Raw genomic sequence first — 22,442 nt, 5'->3', positions numbered from 1 at the left:
AATTGAACATAACAGTGAGGATCAAAAACAGAAATTGCAGGAGAAGCTTAGCAGCTCTGGTAGCATCTGTGGAGAGAAACCAGAATTAATGTTTCAGGCTCAATGAACCTTCCTGAATTCCAACTCTGGGGAAAGGTCACGCGACCCGAAATGTTAACCATATTTCTCTCCACGGATGTTGCCAGACCTGCTGAGCTTATCCAGCAATTTCTGTTTTTGTTACTGATTTACAGCATCCACGGTTCTTTTGTTTTTTTTAATTAACAGTAAGGATGCCATGTTTCAGTTATATAGGGCTTTGCAGAGATCACGTCTTGAATACTGAGTGCAGCTTTAGTCTCCTTCCCTAACGAGGGATATAAATGCGTTGGAAGCGGTTTAGATGAAGCTTACTGGTTAGACAGGTGGGGCTCCTTCCCCCTGGAGATTAGAAGATTGAGGCATGACTTTATTGAAGGTTATAATATCTTGAGTGGACTCGGCAGAGTAGACTTGGAGAGGATGTTTCCTTTTATGGACCAGTGCAGAACCAGAGGGCACTGTTTTAAAAATGTGTGAGTGTGTCACCCTTCCAAGACAGAGATGAGGAGAATTTTCTTTTCTCTCAGGAACTGGTAGAGGTGGGACCATTAAACATTTTTAAATTAGAGGTTGATAGATTCTTATTAGGCAAGGAAATTGAGGGTTATCAGGGGTTGATGGGAATGTGGAATTTGAAACACAAGAAGATTGGCCATGATCTTATTGATGCCTTGCTGGGTTGAATGGTCTATTTAGAACATAGAACTGTACAGCACAGGAATGGGCCCTTCGGCCAGGGATGTTGTGCTGAACTTGATGCCAAATTAAACTAATCCTTTCTGCCTACCCTTGGTCCATATCGCTCATTCCTTGCATGTTCACTTCATTATCTAAAAGTCCCTTAAACATTCCTATCAAAACTATCTCCACCACCACCCTTGGCAGCATGTTCCAGACTCTTAACACTGTTTGTGTAAATCATTTGCCCCATATATCTCTTCTGAACTTACTCCTCTCACTTTAAATGCATTTCAACTCTTGGCAAAAGATTCTGACAGTCAATCCTATCTATGCATCTCATAATTTTATAGACTTCTATCAAGTCTCCCTTCACCGCAACAGAGAAAACACTCTGAGTTTTTCTAGCCTCTCCTTGTAGCTCATACCCTCTAATCCAGGCAGCATCCTGATAAACCACTCCTCCACCATCTCCAAAGCCTGTATATTCTTCCTGTAATATGACAACCAGAATTGAATGCAGGACTCTAAGTGTGGCCTAACCGAGACTTGTAAAGCTACAAGGTGACATGCTGACTCTTGTAGTCAATTCCGTGACCAATAAAAGTAAGCATGCCATATGCCTTCTTTACCATCTTGTCTACTCGAGTATCCACTTTTGGGGAGCTCTGGGCTTGAACCTCAAGATCCCTTTGTACATCAGTGCTGTTTAGGGTCTTACCATTAACTGTATACTTTTATTTCACAAAATCAGAAGTTACTGGAAAAGTTCAGCACTTGCAGCATCTGTGAAGTGAAATCAGAGTTAATGTTTCAGGTCCAGAGACCTTTCCTCAGAGCTGATGGTATCTAGGAAAATGTTGGTTTATATGCAGAAGTTAGGGTGGGGGAAGCGGGTAAGGAGTAAATGATAGGTGAGGATAGAGCCCAACCAGAGAGAAGAGCAATTGGGCAGACAAAGCAGTTGATAGTGATCTGACTAGGAGACTGAATAGCTGTTAGTGGAGACTGTTAGTGGCTAAAAATAGGTAATATGTAATGGTAGACTATGTGATTAACAAGGCCTGGTGTGTGGGGTAGGGGGCTAGGACATGGGAGAATACAGGCCCTAAAATTATTGAATTCGACATTGAGCTCAGAGGCCTACAGGGTCCCAAAGCGGAAAAAGAGGCGTTGTTCTTCCATCTTGTGCTGAGCTTCACTGGAACACTGCAGTAAGCCTGAGACAGATGTTGGCCAGGGAACAGGGTGTTGTGTTAAAGTGGTAGGAAACCGGAAGCTTAGGGTCATTTTTGAGAGCAGAATGTAGATTTTCTAAGAAGTGGTCACCCAGTCTATCCTTTGTTTCCCCGATGTAAAGGAGATCACATTGTGTGCAGCGAATGCAGTAGACTAGTTTGCATTAAGTGGAGGTAAAATGCTACTTCACCTGAAAGGTATGTTTGGGCCCATGGATACTGGGGAGGGAGGGGATAAGTGGACAGGTGTGTTACACTTTCAGTGGTTGCAGGGCAAGGTGCCATGAGACTGTGTCGGAGGTGTTGGAGGTGAAGGAAGAGTAGACCAGGGTCCCTGTGGAAGATGAACAAGAGAGGGGAGGGGAATATGTGTCTGGTGGTGGTATCTCACTGGAGGTGGTGGGAATGGCATCTAATGATCTTCTGGATGTGGATGCTGGTGGGATGGTAGATAAGGACAAAGGGGAACCCTATTACAATTGCAGGAGGGAAGAAATGGGATGAGGGCAGAAGTGCAGGAGATCGGTCATACCCAGTTCACAGCCCTGTTGATAACGGTGCAACAACTCAGAAATACCCATGGCCCTCTGAAACCTTCATTCCCTCCTCTTCACTCTGTCTCCATCCCCTCCCCCAACCCCACCTTTACCTGGACTTAACACAACCTAGATTACTGCATTTGCTGCTCACAATGTGGTCTCCTTTACATTGGGGAAACAAAGTGTAGACTGGGTGACCGCTTCTTTGAACACCTACGTTCTGTTTGCAAAAAAGACCCTAAGCATCCTGTTGCCTGCCACTTTAACACACTACCCGGTTCCCTGGCCAACATCTCTGTATCACGCTTGCTGCAGTGTTCCAGCGAAGCTCAGTGCAAGCTGGAAGAACACCTCACTTTCTGTTTGGAGACCCTGCAGCCCACCAGACTTAATATCAAGTTCAATAATTTTAGGGCCTGAACCTTCCCATGTCCTAACGCTCTACCATCACACACCAGACCTTGTTAATCACATAGTCTGCCATTACATATTATCTATTTTTAGCTGCCTACAGTCTCCACTAACAGCTATTCACTCTCCTAGTCAGATCACTATCAACTCCTTTTTCTGTCCAACTGCTCTTCTCTCTCTTTGTGCTCTATCCCCACCTATTAGTCACTCCTTACCCGCTCCCCCTACCCTATCTTCTGGAAATAAACCAACATTTTCCTAGAAACGGTCAGTTCTGAGGCAAGGTCCTGAAATGTTAACTCTGATTTCTCTTCACAGATGCTGCCAGACCTGTTGAGTTTTTCCAGCAACTTCTGTTTTTGTTTCTGATTTACAGCATCCGCAGCTCTTTTGGTTTTTACTTTCCTTAACGTTTGATCACCAAAGTACAGAACCTCATACTTACCTCGATATAATGCCATCTGCCATTTCTCCACCCATATTTGTAGCTGATCTATATCCCGCTGTATCTTTTGACAACCTTCTACACTATCCACAACTCCATCGATCTTTATATCGTCCTCAAACTTACTAACCCACCCATCTATGTTTTCATCAATATATATCACAAACAGTGGAAGTCCCCGTATGGATCCCTGTGGAACACCACTATTCACAAACATCCAGCCTAAAATAAACATTTTCACCACTACCCTCTGCCTTCGATGAGCAAACTAATTCTGAATTCATGCGGCCAAGTCACCGCATGCATTTTATCCTTCTGGATGAGCCTACCATGGGGTACTTTGTGAAAATCCTTACTAAAATCCATACAGACAACATCTACTGTTTTACCCTCATCAATCACCTTTGTCATCGTCCTCAAAAAATTCTGTCAAGTTATTAAGATATGACCGTCTTGTGCAAAGCCACGCTTTTCTAAGTATGTGTAAATCCTATCCCTAAGAATTCTCTCCAATAGCTTCCCAACCCTCGATGTGAGACTCATTGGTCTATACTTTCCTAGATTATCCGCATTGCCTTTCTTGAATAGAGGAACAACATTAGCTTCTTACCAGTCCTCCTCTCCAATGGCTAATGAGGATACAAAGATCTTGGTTAAGGCCCCAGCAAACTCCCGTCTTGCCTCTCTTTTAAACCTGGGGTAGATACCATCGGGCCCTGGGGACTTAACTACCTTAATGCTCTTCAAGAGACCTAACCAAAATGCCCTAGCATATTAGCATGCTGCACACAAATCTCACTATCTTCCATATCGTTCTTCTGGGTGAATACTGACGCAGAGTACTCATTTAGGATCTCACCCACATCCTCTGCCTCCAAGCATAAGTTCCCTCCTTTAACGTTGGGTGGCCCTACCTTCTTCCTAGTTATCCTCTTGTTTTTAATGTATCTGTAGAATGCCTGGTGATTCCCTTTAACCCACTTGCCAAGGTCATTTCATGGCCCCTTCTTGCTCTCCTAATCCCCTGCTTGAGTTCTTTCCAGCTTTCTTTATATTCCTCATGGGTCCTGTCCGATTTTAGCTTCCTAAATCTTTCCTCTTTTTCTCTTTTGACTAAATTCACAATCTTCCACATTATCCAATAGTGTCTTACCTTGCCACCTTTGTCCTTCCTGCTTACTGGAATGTGCCAGTCCTTAACTCTCATCAGCACATCTTTAAACAAATCCCACATGCCTGGTATTTGCCTGGTAACAGCTCCTCCCAATTAACACTGCCTAGCTCCTGCCTAGTACTGATGTAGCTTGCCCTCCCACAATTTAGTACCTCCCCACAAGGTCACGACATATCCTTATTCATTAGCTATCCTAAAACTTAAGTAATTGTGACCACTTTTTCGAAACACTTTTTCCCACTGATATGTCAGTTATCTGGCCAGGCTCATTAGCCAGTACAAGGTACATTATGGCCTCTCCTCTAGTTGGATTCACATACTGGTTCATGAAACCCTGTTGGATGCGCTTAACAAATTCTGTCCCTTCTCAGCTTTTTGCTATGAGAGTCCCAGTCAACATTGGGGAAGTTCAAGTCACCCACTATGACAACCCTGTTGTTATTGCATCATTCCATAATGTGCCGACATATTTATTCCTCAATGTCTCAGTGGTGGCTGGGGTGGGCCTATAGTATAATCCTATCAGAGTGATTGCACCCATCTTAGTTCTGAGCTCTACTCGTGTTGCCTCAGTGGATGAGCTCTTCAGCATGTCCCCTCAGGGTGCAGATAATAACATTCTCCCTGATTAGGAATGCAATTCCTCCACCTCTTTTACCTTCCTCTCTATTTCATCTAAAACAATCAAACCCTGGAATGTTGAGTAACTCCAGAATCTCTCTCTCAACCAAATCTCTGTAAGGCCACAACATCATAATCCCACGCACTAATCCGGGCTCTAAGCTCATTTGCCTTACCTGCAATACACTTGGTGGTGAAATAAACACACCAGCCCATTAGTACCATTATATTCATTTACCTGCTTCTGCCTGTCCTCCCTTTCTGATTTACTGGTCTTAACATATACCAGCCTTCCCCATCCATCCCTCCACTTACTGACCTGCTGCTCTGGTTCCCATCTCCCTGCAGCTCTAGCTTAAACACTCCCAAGTAACACCAGTGAACTTCCATACGAAGATATTGGCTTCCCCTCCATTTCAGGGCAACCTATTCCTCTGTACAGGTCATTCCTGCCCCAGAAGAGGTCCCAATGAGCCAAGAATCTGAAGCTCTGTCCCCAACACCAGCTCCTTAGCCACATGTTCATCTGTCCGGTCTTTCTGTTCCTTGCCTCACTAGCACGTAGCACTGGGAGTAACCCGGATATTACTACCCTCGAGATCTTGCTTTTCAGCCTCTTTCCTAACTCCCTGTACTCACTCCACAGGACCTCTTCCCTCTTTCTACCAATGCTATTGGTGCCACTGTGCACAACGACCTCCGGCTGCTCACTCTCCCCCTTAAGAATGTTGTCCAACTGCTCAGAGATATCCTTGACCCTGGCACCAGGGAGGTAACACACCACTCTGGAGTATCACACATGGCTGCAGAAACACGTGGCTGTGCCCCTAACTAGTGAGTTTCCTACCACTATCGTTCGCTTGGATCTTGCCCGACCCTGCTTTCCGCAGAGTCAGTTGTGGTGCCCCACAGGCCTGGCTGCTGCTGTTATACTCCCCTGCGAGACTATCCACCTTAACAGAATCCAAAACAATATACCTGTTAGGGAGGCATCTCTGTCCCTATTTCATCTGTTTGTTTCTGAGCATTTATTGGCCATCCCTAATTATCCACGAGGATGTAGTTCTGAACCAATTTCTTGAGCTGCTATAGTCCATGTCATGGAGATATATCCACAGTGCTTTAAGGGAGGAAGTTCCAAGATTTCGACCCCACCACAGTAAAGGAACAGTGACCCCCATGTGAAATTGCTCAGTTTGGAAGGGAGAACAAAAAAAACCCAGAATACTATTTAAGTAGAAAAAAAATTGCCAAAAATTGCAACGCAAAGGGCTTTGAGGTCTTACACACGGAACACAGAAAACTAGCAGACAAGTGCAGCAGGTAATTGAGAATATTAATGGAATGTTGGCCCTTATTTCAAGGGGTTTGGAGTATGAGTAGGGAAGTGTTAGTGCTACAAGTTACTGGTGAGGGATCACATCTGGATTCCTGAGAGCCCTTATTTAAGGAAATATTATTCCACTGGAGGCAGTTCAGAGAAGGTTCACTAGATGATCCTTGGTTTGGAGGAATTGTGTTATGAGTAAGGGTTAAACTGTTTGGGACTCTACTCACCAGAGTTTAGAAGCATGAGAGATGATCACATTAAAACATATCAGATTCTTAAGGACCTTGACAGGGCACATGCTAAGAGGTTGTTCACTCTCATGGGAAAGTCTAGGGCAAGAAGGCAAGAGTCTCAGAATTAAAGGGCACAATTTTAGACTGAGATGAGGAAGAAATTCTTCTCTCAGAGGCTTGAGAATCTTTGGAACTCCTTGCTGAGAGGGAGCAGTGTTCTTGTATGTATTTAAGGCTGAGGTAGATATATTGTTGATCAGTCAGGGAATCCAGGAAAAGACAGAAAAGTGGACATGAGGAATGTCGGATCAGCCATCCTATTGAATAGCAGAGAAGGGTCAAGAGGCCAATGGCCTACCCCTGTTCCTGTTTTGTATAGTGTTTTGATGCAGATTGAATAGACTGTGCAGGAGAGACAGACACATTAACCTCGCCAGCCTATTCTCCTTTTGTTTTGCTTCACATTGCTGCCTGAGAAAGGAATTACCTTCATGACTGGAGCAAGGACAGAATGACACAAAATTGTATCTGTCGGCAGGGCCAGCCATCCACAGAACAGATTGGCAGCCATGTTTACAGGAAGTCAAGAGACATGAAGGCACGGCTGGAGGATGCCATCTTTGGGACCACAGGAGCCCGCAGTGAGATGATGAAACGCCGGGAATATCCAGGTGAGGTGAAGGGTCATTCCCAACAGCCTGGACAAGGTGTCACTATCACTGCTCAAATCATCGAGCTGCCTCTGGTTATTGGTTTGGCGCCTGTAGCTTTAACTGCAGCACTTAAATGAGACCTATGGGCCTCAATATCATGGGAGACTGCTGTTGTTTTGGTGGCTGGTCAGCTAAGTGAAAGGTAAAACCCCTACACCAGGTATCTAACGCTGCAGGTGTTGTTCTATATGCTGGTCTGAAAGCTTTCTCACTGGCTGAGATTGGTCTTCCTCCGTGACCTTCCTCAAAGTCTCCCCTGTGTTTCTTTATATTTTCAGGAATTGACAGGTTATTCTCTCGGGTGAGTGTGGGCCTACAGGAGAAGTTACGCTGGCGAAAGGATCTGACACAGTGGCGTCAAGCTGTTGATAAAGACAAGTAAGAGAATACTGTTGGATAGTAGGATTGTAATAACTGCCGACGCTGGAGTCTGAGATGACCATGTGGAGCTGGAAGGACACAGCAAGCCAGGCAGCGTCAGAGGAGCAGGAAAACTGACGTTTTGGGGCAGGACCCTTCTTCTGAAATGGTGGAAGGGGAAGGGGGGTCTGAATGCCTCCCACCTCACTGACCAATTCCCACCACTGCCTACCTGCACTCACCTATCACCATGCCACCTACCTTCCCCAGCTCCACGCCTCCTTTCTATTTGTTTCGGAGCTCCTTTTCCCCTCCCCCATTTCTGAAGAAGAGTCCTGACTTGAAACGTCAACTTTCTTGCTCCTCTGATGCTGCCCGGCCTGCTGTGTTCCTCCAGCTCCACACTGTTATTTCTATATAAGAGAGTACTGTTCCCTGCCTTGGTAATCTTTATTTGCCTGAGTATGTGAAGGACTGCCTCTTTGTGAGTATGAGCACAACCAGCATCACTGACTTGATAACACCCTGTCTCCTGGGGTCTCGGGGTGAGCCATTCCTGAAGCTGTCATTTACACAGGATCTGTCCTCATTATCAGGAACAATAGCCTCATCCATCCTCTGTCCCGCAGTGTGAAGGAGATGGGTGCACAGCACTGATAGCACTTTTTACTGCAGTACCATCACTTTCTCTTTCTCTTGCTCCAGTTTCTTTCCTCAATCAGGCACGAAGGCTCTTTGAAGGAGTAATCTGTTGAGAAGCCACTGTCAGTCAGATCAGGGTTTGCCAGATGGCCTCCTGGAGGCATGGGAAACCCATGTGAATTCAGCAGAATCACTGAGCTACCTCAATATCCTGGTGGGGCTCAGTGACACTGACCTTTACCTGTTTCAGTAATGAAACTAATTAATTCGGGTTTCCAATGTTAACACCTTCCTGCTGCTGCTTTAAAGATGGACAGTTTTCCTGTTGGCTTCACTCAAGATTATTCATGCCCACCCACCCACCCACCCACCCACCTTCTGAGCACCAAGCCCACCCTGGCCAGCTTTGCTAAATCCAGCTCCAGACACCATGATCACAGGCCTAAAGGCCAGAGGCTGTGAAAGAGTTGATTGCAGCTACATTATGTAGAGGGTAGTGAAAGTATGGAATGAACTCCATGGGGAGGTAGAGAGGGCTAACTGTGACAGCAAATTCCAGGCAGAATTGGGGAAATGCCTGTGAAGACTATGTGAAATGAGATATTTCCTGGACACTTGATGTGGGACCCAATGGCCTATTTCTGCTACCTTCTAAATCCCTGGCTTGATTGAGTTGACACCATTTGTTTCCAGGTCTGACACTAACCCTGATTTTTATCTCCGTCATCTCAGGTTCAAGGCGGAACTTCAACAAGAAGCCCTGATCAGTGGGAACTTGACCGTGGAGACAAACCTGATTGTGCTCGACACCCTGGAATTGATTGTCCAGGTATGAGGTGCAAAGATCCTCTTGTCCATTCTCCCCATTACCCCCATCTCAACACCTCCCAGCCACTACTTTCAGACGCCGCTGTTTAATAATTGGCAAATAAAGTTCAATAAAATGAACACTGAGAAACCAGTGTGTGTTCACTTTCAAGGACTCAGATGTTCTGAGGGCATTGTTCCTGTGCGCCAGTGCAAAAGGTGATGAGACACAGTCAATGAACAAGGCCTTTTCATTCGCAGGGCAGAGGTTCAAGGTGAGAGGGGGAAAGTTTAAGGGGTGGGGGGAGTGTGAGCAAAATGTTTCACACAGATGGTGATGGGTGCCTGCAATGTGCTGCCAGTGGAGACAGTGGAATCAGGCACGTTAACAACGTTTAAGGTATATCTTGATAGACCCATGAACATTAGGTGAACAGAAGGATATCACACTTTGATAATGAAATGTGAGGCTGGATGAACACAGCAGGACCAGCAGCATCTCAGGAGCACAAAAGCTGACGTTTCGGGCCTAGACCCTTCATCAGAGAGGGGGGATGGGGAGAGGGAACTGGAATAAATAGGGAGAGAGGGGGAGGCGGAGGCGGACCGAAGATGGATAGAGGAGAAGATAGGTGGAGAGGAGAGTATAGGTGGGGAGGTAGGGAGGGGATAGGTCAGTCCGGGGAGGACGGACAGGTCAATGGGGTGGGATGAAGTTAGTAGGTAGGAAATGGAGGTGCAGCTTGAGGTGGGAGGAGGAGATAGGTGAGAGGAAGAACAGGTTAGGGAAGCGGGGATGAGTTGGGCTGGTGTGCATTGGCTGTAAGTAGCTGGTCTAAATAAGGATTAGAATTGGCACAGACGTGGTAGGCCAAAGGCCTGTCCCTGTGCTGTATTGAATTGAATGGAACTGAATTCTTCAGGGTTGCAAAAATCAAAATTTCCAAGACAGCAGGTTAAAATTTTATAGAAGATATTTAATGAATTCTTTCTGAATTCTCTGGTGATTGGCAGCTCTCACTCAATGTGGTAACTTCTGCCTGACTAATTACCCAGTCTCATACCCTAATAGGGGTTTCGTATTGATCATCCCAATATTAACCCACAAGTGAGATAGCAAGGTGTAGTGCTGGATAAACACAGCAGGCCAAGCAGCATCAGAGGAGCAGGAAGGCTGATGTTTCAGGTCTAGACTCTTCTTCAGAAAACCACATGTTCCAAGCAAAAGAGCAAATGAAACTCATATTCAAACAAAACAGAAGATTCACAGGTTCCACACAGCTGTATGTGTTCAAATTCAGATTTTCTGAAGAAGGTTCTGGGCCTGAAATGTCAGCCTTCCTGCTCCTCTGATGCTGCTTGGCCTGCTCTGTTTATCCAGCTCTGCACCTTATTATCTCAGATTCTCCAGCATCTGCAGTTCCTACTATCTCCTTAACCCACAGGTGTATGTATTAGCCAATACAGCCTATTACCATTATAACACAACTGATAAAGATACCACTCATGCAGTGTCAAACCTTGTTTTTCAAATTGCCTCTCCACTGTTTTTATGAAGCACTATTTTTGGAAATGACTAGTCTTTATAGAGTCAAACCCTAATTCCTCTCATTCCTGAGAGGACGGAGTCAGAGGAATGCACCATTCCTCGCTGCTCGGCTATCCAGCTGAAGATTTAACAGCATTTCCATCCTTTCAGCAGTTCAGCTCAATGCCGGAGTCTAAACCTGTAATCATGGTGGTCCTGAAGGTCCTGATTCACAGCCTGTGCTGCAACCAAAGTACCCTGTACCTTCAGAACTGCTTCAACACGCAGAGAGCCCTCATCGCCAGGGTAAGGAGATGTTTCATGAATGGGGTGGTAGCTTTGGGAATGAGTTATTGAGTGTGAGGATTTCCCAGTTCTTCATTGGGTTTAACAAGGCTACTGTTCATGGAGGAGAAACAATTGAGAGTTCCTAGATGGTGAAGCATTGGGAAGAACTCAAAAGAGGGATGGTGCTGAAGCTGTTTCGTTTGGGATGATGAGGGCTGTATTACCACATGTTCCGAGCAAAAGAGCAAATGAGACTCAGATTCAAACAAAGCAGAAGATTCACAGGCTCCACACAGCTGTATGTATTCAAATTCTACTGCTTTGTCGACATCAAATCAGCCCGATGGACTGACATTGACTTGTAAGTCAATGACATGGAGCAGCACTCTTTGTGTAAAAGACAGAAATGTGCACGTGGTACTTCAAAGAAACCAAAATAATGGACAAAAATACCAACCAGGGGCTTTTCCTAACTCTTAGTTTCGTCTCTTTATCTGAGTCTCTTACATTTCTAACTCCTACAGCTTCTGCCTCTCTATCTGTTCTTGTCAATCTCTCTCTCACTCTAGAAGTTTCAAGATGGATATCTTGTGACTTAGTGCAGATTTAGTTCCTTTAATTTTGAAGATTTACACACAGAATAAAGCACCTCTTCCAGATTACCCTAGGGAGAAGTGAGATTTTAGAAGCAAATTAGGCCTGGGAAAGGACAAGGCTGGGTGACATTGAGTAAACAGTCCTGTCTTGCAGTTTAGCTGTCCGTGAATGAACTAATAAACTGGTTAAATATTAATCTGTGCATTTGTCTATATTAATGTGTTCTCTTCAATGCATACGTGTGACATTTTGTGTGTGTGTGAAAGAGAGAGAGAGAACATGTGAGAGACACAAACAAATATATTCAGATGGTTAAAGAACATCAATTTTAGCTGAATCACAGATGCTGTTAATACGACATTGATGCTGTTGATTTATTGCTAATATCCTGAATATTTGAGAAGTTCCTCCTGCAGTATCAATGAGTTGTTGCCATGCCTCTCTTGCAGTTTCCAGAAGTACTTTTTGACGAGGATTCAGAGCATTGCATGGAGCTGTGCTTGCTACTGCTCCAGAGGTGTATGAGTCATTTTGAGAGCACAAGAGCCCAGGCCTCAGCCTCTCTCTACCTCCTCCTGCGGCAGAGCTACAAAGAGGTGAGTAAGGGATCATTTGGAGTGATTCTGGGGTTACTTTAGCTTCGAAATTTAATTTCCACAGAAATTAGGGATGCTGTCTGTTAAAGCTGTCACAGCCAATTGGTGAATGAGGCCAAGAGTTAATCTATACTTAGTTTTAGGCTTATTTGCAAAATATGCATTACAAAATTATGGCTCCTAACTCTAGGGCTGCCACCAGTGACACTTTATATTATTTGAGTGCCAATAAACTAAATGATGAGTAAAGAACCTTTTTAAAAGAGGTATTTTCAGGTTATTGTAACAAGATTGTCAGAGGAAAGATATCAAATAAAAATATTCTGAGTGTTGATGGTGCAGTCCAGCCCTGTAGGGTCCATGAGTCATGGAAGGCCTAATCCTATTGGTGAACATCATATGCTTTCTCAGGGACAACTTGGCATGGAGGTAGTGTCTCATTGTACTCTTTTGAAGTACAATAAAGAAAATTAATAAAGAAATAAAGAAAAAAGAAAATAAAGAATACAATACATTAAAAATGCAATAAAGAAAATAACAACCCTTTGGGATGGAAGTGTTTCTGTATATTCTATTTAGTAATCAAATAAATTAATAAACTAATAGGTGCCCAAGTAATTATCAATTGATTGCCTTCCTCCTGTATACACTTAATCTTAATTTACACTGTTAAAACTTCCTACCTTCTTTGTCTATGTCTGTGGATACAGGTTACACTGCAGCAACTTGAGTAGAAGTTCCCAGCACATATTTCAATGCGGCATTTGGAATTTTGTTGTGAATGGTGTTAAATAAATGAAGGTCTTCTGTCCTGTCCATGCCCATGTTTGAGGGCCCTTGTAGAGAATATTGGAGGATATCTGGGTCTCACTGGGCCACAGCAGTCAACATCCATGAAGAAAGATGCAATAACGCCAATAAATTCTGACAAAGAGTCACAGACCCTGAAACATTAACTCTGTTTCTCTATCCACAGATGCTGCCAAACCTGCTAATTTTTCCAGCACTTTCTGTTTTTGTTACTGGTAACAAGTCACAGTTTAATTGATTACAAACCATAGGGTGGAAACAGTCAAAGACATAAATTCCATACACTTTTCCCACAATTTCCTGCTTTTGTCTTAGTAATATTAGAATTTAGTAATTTTACGATGAAGGGAGGTATGCTGACATGTCCATCACTAGCCCATGTCCATCTATGGTTGAGACATACAGTGAAAACAGAATTATGTTTACAACTTGCTCCCTCTGCCAGGGGGAGGGAATGTCATACAGTTGCAAAGAGACAAACCATCTACAACGAGATCTAAGATAACAAGGTGTAGAACTGGATGAACACAGCAGACCAAGCAGCATCAGAGGAGCAGGAAAGCTGACATTTCGGGTCTGGACCCTTCTTCAGAAAAACAGAGATCTAGATCTTTTTAGTCAAGATGCCAAAGCTATGCTTAGTGCCCAATTTCTCTGAACAGATAGAGGAACCACCCAAGAAGGCATTAAGATTAAATTGTGTTAGTCTGGAGTCACACATAGGCCAGATTGGATTAGGAATGGTAGATCCCCTTCCCTGAAAGATATCGTGAATTAGTTGTGTTTTTTGCTGGCTCGGAAGTATGTTTTCAGTCCATTAATTATCACACCCATCAAGTGTCACAACATTTTGCAACAGGGTTGAACTCTTGCCTGCTGGCTTGACTTATCAGTAGGTCAGGGGCTAATGAGTGATGAATTACATTGATGTGGATTTGAATATTTATCACACCTACTAACCTGGCATTTCTCATACTCAGCATTTTTCAACAATGAAAATGTATATCACCCTATCCCTGGCTTCCTTAGCGGAGAAAATATCGAACCAGGATGAGCACTGTCTCCAGAAATCTCTGGGGATAATGCTAATCTACCTGGAGACGGACAAAGCCATGGAAGGTACCAGTTTCTCCATACAGGTAAGAAAACCGTAGCCCTTAATGGAATTTAGCATCAGTCACAGGGCAAGTAATGCAAAGTGTAAATGGTACATTTGTTGAGTAAAACTGCTGAGATTGATGTTCTGTTGTAGTTGAGAAAGTGGTAGTAATAATTTTCTGCACTGAGTTCACCCAAGCAGTGGAGAGAGGCTGTGGGATCAATATGTGTTGTGCCTATGCAGGTTCAGGAATGCAACTGGCTGTTCCTGGCTCAGGCCACTAACACCTTGGGTATTCCACTAGGCTGGGCTTTAATTGGCAGGGAAGGAAACTAGCACAAAGGTAGATTTAAGAGACATGCCCACTCACTTCCAGGAACCCACCTTTCTGGCCTTTCATCTCTATTTGGAGACCAGCACCCAGAAAGGACTGAGGTCATCCTAGTTGAGGCGTGCATCTCAATGAGAACTGACTTTGACTTCCTCCTTTCTCTTAGAGCTGCTCTTGGTCTTCTCTATTCTTCTGACCCATGAGGGCCCTCTCTTTAAGTGCCAGTCATGTGGGGAGCACAGTGGGTCAATGTAAAGGCTAGCAAGACAGCACAAAAGCACGACCACTCCAGCTGTTCCATGTGTAGTCTCCAACATACACTCTGACTTTCTGAAAAGCACTGTAAAGGAGCCAAAGAGCGAAGAGAAACATATCTACCCTCCCACTACAGCTCCTTCCCTTGTGTCTAAGAAATGGGTGCTCATCAGGGGTTAGGAATGCCTGGAGAAAATAATCAGAAAAATTGGTTTTGGTGGTCCTCCAATAATGGTATTTCTCTTGATCACTCTATTTAGAACCATCATGCAAAATTGATGAATTGTCTGTCTCATTGAGTAAGACTGTCTCACAACATGACACTTTGATGCAAGAGAGTGAATGAGCATCACATCCCTGGGTATAACTCCCCCTTCAAACAAGGTCTTCAACTGAGCTCAGTCTGGCAACTGAAGTGAAAGTTAAATATATACCTGGCGATGTTCAAAGAAAAGCAGAGATATTCTCTCACTGTTCAACTCAACACTTAAACAACACCAATAGAAATAGATTAACTGATTACTGGCAAGTGATTTGTATATGGGACCATGTGAGAAATTTGGATAGAATGTTTTCCTACAAAATAGTCTTTCACTTTACAACCAATGGATTAGTTTGCCTTGTGACATCCTGAGGAAGTAAAAGTTGCCTTAAAATTATTTGTTGGCATGGCAATAATGGAAATGTGGCAAACATTTGGTTGTTATTTTGGGATTCAACGTGCACGTATTTATCAGTTATCAGTCATTACTTTCGAATTGACACAAGTTCAAACTTGCAGTAATAGACTGAAATACTCAGTTTGATTTCATCATAAGACCCCTCCCTTCCAGCTGCCCAACTCAGTGAATCAGATTTATTTTCCTTTTCTAAAGCTCATGATGAAATTGTTCCAAGAAATGGGGAAGAAACACAGTTTTCTTATAAGTCCCTTCATTTTCTGTCCCTGGATTTATTTCCTCCACCATGCAAATTTAATTCTTGGAGATCCACTACCATCTTGGAAGCTTAGCAAGTCCAACATACAAGTTACACTATAATGTTTTGTTATAGGCTTTGATAAAGGGGAACTGATGAATGAATGGTTCTTAGATTTCTGGAGACATTTGATAAGGTGCCATATCAAAGGTTATGATGAAAGTAATAGTTCATGGTGTCAGGGGGTAGCACATTGATGTGGATAGAATTTTGGATGGCAAACAGGAAGCAAAGAGTAGACTTAAATGAGTATTTTTCAGATTGGCAAGATATAATGAATGGTGTGCCACAGGGATCAGTACTGGGACCTGAACTGTTCACAGTCTATATAAATGATTTTGATGAAGAGACAAAAGGCATGACTGCCAAATTTGCTGATGACACAAAGATATGTTGGAAAGTAATTGTGAAGCAGACATAAGGAGGCTATGAAAAGATATATTTAGTTTAAGTAACTAGGCACAGATTTGACAAATGAAATAAACTACGGGAAAATGTGAAACTGTCCATTTTGGTAGCAAGTTTAAAGAAGAATATTATCTTGACTCTTTTATTCCCGATGCTCATTAATAATAATCAGTGCCCATGTCTCCCTAGCTTTCCAAATACTTTGAGGGACTATTTTTCTGCTTTTCATTTGCAGTGGTTAGCAACTCAATTTGGAATTAATGGGACAGATATAATTTTTCTGAAATTAAACCGGTGAAGAGCTCGAATGGTCCGTGCAACATTAATATTACGTGCTGCAGAAAGACGGGGAAAGCATCCAGTGGAACAATCTCAGGAAATGTCTATGAGTCGGTTCCAACAATCCTTTTTGTATGGCTTTTGCACCTGTGCTTAAAGGTCAAAATGGACTTGGAGTGTCAGGTGGTGTCTGGCAGAGCACTAAGAGCAGCTGCTTCCTGTTTCAGAGATGCCAGCAATGTTTCAACATGTAGCAACACTCCTGACACTGAGTCATAACAAGCCACGCTGACACCTCAGTGCAATGCTGAGAGACTAAGAAGTTGAATTAATACCCTTTCTGCACACCCACGTGAACGTTAAAGATCATTTGAAGAAGAACATTGAAGTTCTTCTGCTGTCTGGCCAGCATTTATTCATGCAACCATGAATAATTTATAATGCAAGAAGCCATTTGGCCCATTATGTCTACTATCTATTAAAGAAAGATCCAGCCTGAACTCATTTTTCAGGATACAAAGCTGTTATTTTGCTACAAACATTCTTTAAGTAAGATGAGGATTTCTGCCTGTACCATCCTTTCAGATGGTAAGTTCTAGATACTTGCCTGCCTCTGGGTGAAAAGAAGTTTTTATCCATGTTCCTAATTCCTCAAGCAACATCACAAATAAGAATTATTCTCTCATCTGTTTCAGCGCTGTTCTTGGGATCTTACTGTGCACAGATTAAACACCAATTTCCCTACATTATTATAGTGACTACACTTCAAAAGGACCGTAAAGTTCTTTGGCCTCATCTTATGGAAACTAGGGATGAGAAACTAATGCTAGCCACAGAATTTTGAAGATAAGGTGCTGTTAAAAATGAGTTCTTTCTGACTGTTATAATTCCGGCTCCACTTCAACTGATGGCCAGCCATTCCTGTTCCTGCATTCCCAACTTGGCGGCCATTGTGCACAGTCCTTGGATTTTAAACCCAGACTTCAACTAGCAAGAGAACATTGGACACTGGCTCCCCTCTGCATTAACACTGAGACCTTTCTCTGGCTCCCAGAGCTCTGCTCTTTTGCATTGTGGGGCTCTGCCTCAGCACTTGGTGTTGGTATGCTCTAGCAAGCCGGCTAATGCAAGATAGAACTGGAGCCAATATTTACACGATTTACAATTCATTTACCGATTTATATGATGCAAACATGAACCAGTCAATTTAGTGGAAATCAAGTCAATTACCAAATAATGGTCACCACCGGAATGCAGTGAAACACTTAATACAATTAACATTTGGCACCGGAGGCCCCAAGTTTTAAATCGTATCTATCTCTGAACAGGTTGATTTAAAGTATGTATATATATAATTAACACATGGGACACTGAATTGTCACTCTGAAGACTTTACTTTCTTCTCAACCCTCACACATTGTCCTCACTATTCCCACTGCCTATTCCTCTTCTCCCCTCTTACAGAGGTATGACCCAGTTTCCCCGTTCCATAACCACTCTTGAACCCTCCATGTGTTGCTCAGTGATTAGACAGCTGGTCCATCCATGACTGATTGTTAAACCAGTAAGCAAGTTAAGATAACCAATAGTTAACAAATGCTGGTCTTTCAGGTGGAAGAGCTCTTAAGGAACCTAAAGGCAGTGTTGTGTGACACCGTGAAACTGCAGGATTTCCTGGTGGATGTGGACATGCAAATTGACCTGATGTTCAGGTAATATCCCCAAGGACCACAAAGAACAAACTGCTCCTCCGTGATATATGTGCAAGGAGGGTGGCAGACGTGACCTAGTGAGCAAACACATTCCCACCACTGGCACCTATTAAAATTGGTCTTCTTGAGGCTGAGTGATTAAATATCAAAGTGAAAGGCAATGTGAAACAACCATTTAACTTCAGCTGTTACTGGGCTGGAGAGGGTCAAAATTCAGCTTTTGTTTGAGTAGATCGCTGGGCTCTTGGGCAAATGAGAGGTGCCGAGTTATGAAACTATTTTAATAGAGTTGTCAGCACCTTAACACTTCCTATCTCAGGCATGCCACGTTGAGGATATCACAGGGAGGCAAGCATGTCCCAGGGCACAGGGAGCTGTGTGCTTTCATAGAACATAGAACAGTACAGCACAGTACAGGCCCTTCGGCCCACAATGTTGTGCCGGACTTTTACCCTAATCCAGTGGTCTATCTAACCTCCACCCCTACCTTATACTATCATCCATATGCCTAACTAATAGCCGCTTAAATGCCCCTAATGAGGATGACTCCAGTACCCTCTCCGGCAATGTATTCCATGTCCCGACCACTCTCTGAGCAAAGAACCTACCTCTGTTGTCTCCCCTATATCTACCTCCACTCACTTGAAAACTCTGCCCCCTCATAATATCTACCTCCACCCTAGGAAAAAGTCTCTGGCTGCCGACTCTATCTATACCTCTGATCATTTTGTACACCTCTATCAAGTCACCTCTCATCCTTCGTCATTCTAAAGAGAAAATCCCTAGCTCTCTCAACCTTTCATTGAAGACATTCCCTCCATTCCAGGCAACATCCTGGTAAATCTCCTCTGCACCTTTTCCAATGCTTCCACATCTTTCCTGTAATGAGGCGACCAGAACTGGACACAATACTCCAGATGTGGCTGAACCAGGCTTTTGTATAGCTGGAGCATAACTTTACAACTCTTGACCTCAATCCCTCTATTAATGAGTGACACTGTGACAGTGACAGTTTACAGCCTGTCGCTCAATTGAACAAGAAAATAAATAATGTTGGCATATAGATCCCACCTTACCAAGGTACTCTAAAGTACAGGCCTTGTTGCATCTTCAGCAACATGTGAAAATTTTCGCACAGCATCAACCTTGTCTGAGACACATCGAGATTCCTAGATTTTCTCTCATCTTTTTCAGGGTCTCTGTCCTAATTGCTGTTGCTGGGAATGATGTGGGGAATGATGTTTTTGGCCTGTTCTGTCCTATTCAGTTCCTGGGCACACAGAAGCCCCTTTGGGATCAGCCAGATGGGCCACAGTGACTATTTTTCAGTCCTGTGTGCTGCTTTGTTTGGTCAAATGTAATGGAGGGTTTTCAGTTCCTGGCAGTGACAGGAAAAGCCCCAGGATAGTGGTTACCTTTCACAGCCCCAAGGAACTGTTCAAATAGAATGCTTTTTGACATTTATAGTGAAGCATGCATTCATGCCTAATTAGATGCAATTAGCAAAACCGGACAATGTTTACAAATGAATGGTATCCATTGAGACTTTGAAAATGTCCTTGACGATTTGAATGGGCCACTGGCAGACTGTAAACAGGGAGTAGATTCGATGGCTAGGATGTTTGTCTGAACCAGATACTTTCTGCTTTCCTTTAGAATTGCAAAGGGTTTACAGAATTACTTGGATCTCCGCCTAATGTGGCTGCGGAACATTGCAATGAAGCACATAGAACGGAAACAGTTTGCTGAGGCAGCGCATTGCATGGTGCACAGCGCCGCTCTGGTGGCAGAATACTTGAACCGTGTGGAAGGAGCTGTCCATTTGCCCATGGGCAGCATCAGTTTCCAGGTCAGCTTCTGGCAATGTGTGGCAACAACAACAACACCTTACATCTACAAGTGTGCACAATAGGAGAAGTAGACCTTTGGCCTCTTAATACTTGCCCTGCCATTCAATATAATCAAGGCTGATCTGTCTGTCTTCCAAATTCTGCACCCATCTAAGAATTGACCCATCTCTACCTTAAAATTATTTATTGAGACTATCTCCTCCACATTCTGAAGCAGAGCGTTTCAAAGTTTCCCATCGCTCTGTGAGAAAAAAATTTCCCCTGAACTCTGAAAGGGTGACCCTTAATTTTAAAGTAGTGTCCCCTGGTTCTGGACTAACCCACAAGACGAGGTATCTTTTCCATATACACATTGTCAAGGCCATTTGGGATCTGATATACTTATAAACTTCAATTAAGTTACCCCTCACTCTTCTAAACTGCAGCTTGTCCAATCTCTCCTCATGAAACAACCCACTTGTCCCAGGGATCAATCTAGTAAACCTTCCTTGAACTGCCTCCAGTTCCTTTACATCTTTCTTAAATATGAAGACCAAAGCTGCAACCAGCATTTGAGATTTCCATATCACCTTTCACACACAAAACATTCCAAGTCACTTCACCAAAACATTATCGGAATAAAGGTGACATAATTGGACTAGATTTTCCTGTGGGCTTGGGAAAACCTGGAGTTTGCACTTTTGCACCTTTTGACAAGCACACCGACCCATGTGTTACTTGGCTTGGGACAATCTTTTTAAAATATGGGTACCTAGTCTGTTTTCTGAACTGTAATTAAGTTCATGACGGGCATGGGAGCAGAGTTGGCCAAGTATGAAGGTCTACCTCAGTTCTCCAACAAGGTATCCCAATTCCCAACATTGTTTAAAGACCCCTTAAACTTCATCCTTTTCTCCCCATACATGCCCAGTGCCACCATATGCCCCTTCAGATTGCCCATGCCACCAGTGTCTCCTCACATCCCACCTACCCCATGCCTACTCAGATGCTATGTCATCCCTTAGCCCCTTAGATCATCCATTTCACTTCCAGACCCTCCCAATGAGCCTTCTATATGCGCTCACCCAATATGTGCAATACTTGGAAGTCATGCATTGGGAATTCATTTAAAATCATTTGGGGGGCAGAAAATTGTAACTATCTCATAAAGTGCTGAATTTAGCTCCACCACCATTGGTACTACAAAATACAAAATGCTGACTCCAGTCTTTTAACTATGGAATCTTTTAACTATGTATCAAACAAAAATAAGCAGTCAGAAGTCAAAAGGCATCAATCATTCTTGGAACAGTAAAATATCTAATGAGTTAGAATTAACTTAGAATTTGAAAACCAGCCAAGCATTCACAGAGTTTTATCCCCTTTCCATTTCAAAGTAGAGTGACTCTGAATCAATGGAGAAGAGCAGGTATAGATAGTTCTCTCAACTTTTCAAAAGCAACCTTTTAAAAAAGAATTAGATCTGTCAGTTCTTTTAAATTACATACAGAATATGACAGTAGAGACCATCAGGACATTTATTTTATATTTTTATTATTGTTCCATCAGTAGAAAGAAGGATGATCATTATGACAACACTTGCACATTGTTGTTAATACCATTGTCAACTTCCCTTTACATATCAGATCACAGGCTTGAAACTACATCTGTATTACAACACGGTAAATAATAATGTCATTTAAAGAGATCACGTAAAGTGCTTACCTTTCAAATGTAGCCAAGTCTATGACTACCTTCCCCCAGTGGTCTTGAGCTCTCTAAGCCAGTTAATTTTTTTTTAGTGCTTCTGGAATCCTCCCCAGCATCCTGAAATTGTGATGGGGAGGGTAGAAAATGCCATTTTCTGTGGTCCTCTGAGGATTTAGACGAGATGTGTTTTCCACCCAAAACTTTCCTGACTTAGAAAAAGGTCATGTGAAAAAATTGTAGGCTGAGAAGCAGAGGAAATTTGTTCTTCCAGAAGAGATAACAGAAGTTCAACATTTCGCTGTCTGACATGCACCAGCAATTCAAAAACAGCAGCCCAGTTCTCTGACTGATTAGAACAAGTGAACAAATACATGGTCTAAGAGTTGGGTTTCCAGGAAAACCTGTACGAAAGGGGAGGTGGGAAAGGATCTATAAAAGCCCAGAAACAGATATGAATGACATCTTCCATGAGTCAAAGCTGAGATCAGAGTTTTGCATCACATAAGGTCACTCTTTTAGGGACATGGATAAAAGGCAATGTGTCAGATGAGCATCCAAGTCTAGATCAACCACCCTACCCCACAGCCTGTAGATCTGGAACCATTTTTAGTTGGTGAGCTCAATTTCTTTCTTACTTCCATCAGGCCCTCACAACCAGGACTGAGCTTATTCCTCACCTCAAGTCTCAATGAATAAGTGATAGTCAAACATCCTGCCTTTAACTTGTTAATTCATTTGTACTTCAACAAA

The 22,442-nt window shown here is 43.2% G+C and overlaps 1 protein-coding gene across 3 annotated transcripts in view; it reads left to right on the top strand.

The window, feature by feature from the left end:
* LOC125465656 (dedicator of cytokinesis protein 7-like) overlaps window positions 1-22,442 on the top strand; it is a 198,306-nt gene that overhangs the window by 145,952 nt on the left and 29,912 nt on the right. For 2 of the 3 annotated variants that reach the window (XM_059638418.1, XM_059638416.1), the window contains exons 31-38: window positions 7,289-7,421; window positions 7,742-7,841; window positions 9,198-9,294; window positions 10,972-11,106; window positions 12,135-12,281; window positions 14,072-14,230; window positions 18,053-18,153; window positions 19,810-20,002. In XM_059638418.1, coding sequence (XP_059494401.1) covers window positions 7,289-7,421; window positions 7,742-7,841; window positions 9,198-9,294; window positions 10,972-11,106; window positions 12,135-12,281; window positions 14,072-14,230; window positions 18,053-18,153; window positions 19,810-20,002 — 1,065 coding nt within the window. The remainder of the gene's footprint in view (window positions 1-7,288; window positions 7,422-7,741; window positions 7,842-9,197; window positions 9,295-10,971; window positions 11,107-12,134; window positions 12,282-14,071; window positions 14,231-18,052; window positions 18,154-19,809; window positions 20,003-22,442) is intronic. The other variant, XM_059638417.1, reaches the window with a different exon arrangement.

Source organism: Stegostoma tigrinum, chromosome 30, assembly GCF_030684315.1.
Source record: "Stegostoma tigrinum isolate sSteTig4 chromosome 30, sSteTig4.hap1, whole genome shotgun sequence".
In the NCBI taxonomy this organism is placed as follows: Eukaryota; Metazoa; Chordata; class Chondrichthyes; order Orectolobiformes; family Stegostomatidae; genus Stegostoma; species Stegostoma tigrinum.
The sequence above is the reverse complement of the archived record's forward strand: the minus strand, read 5'-3'. Positions and strand labels throughout refer to the sequence as shown.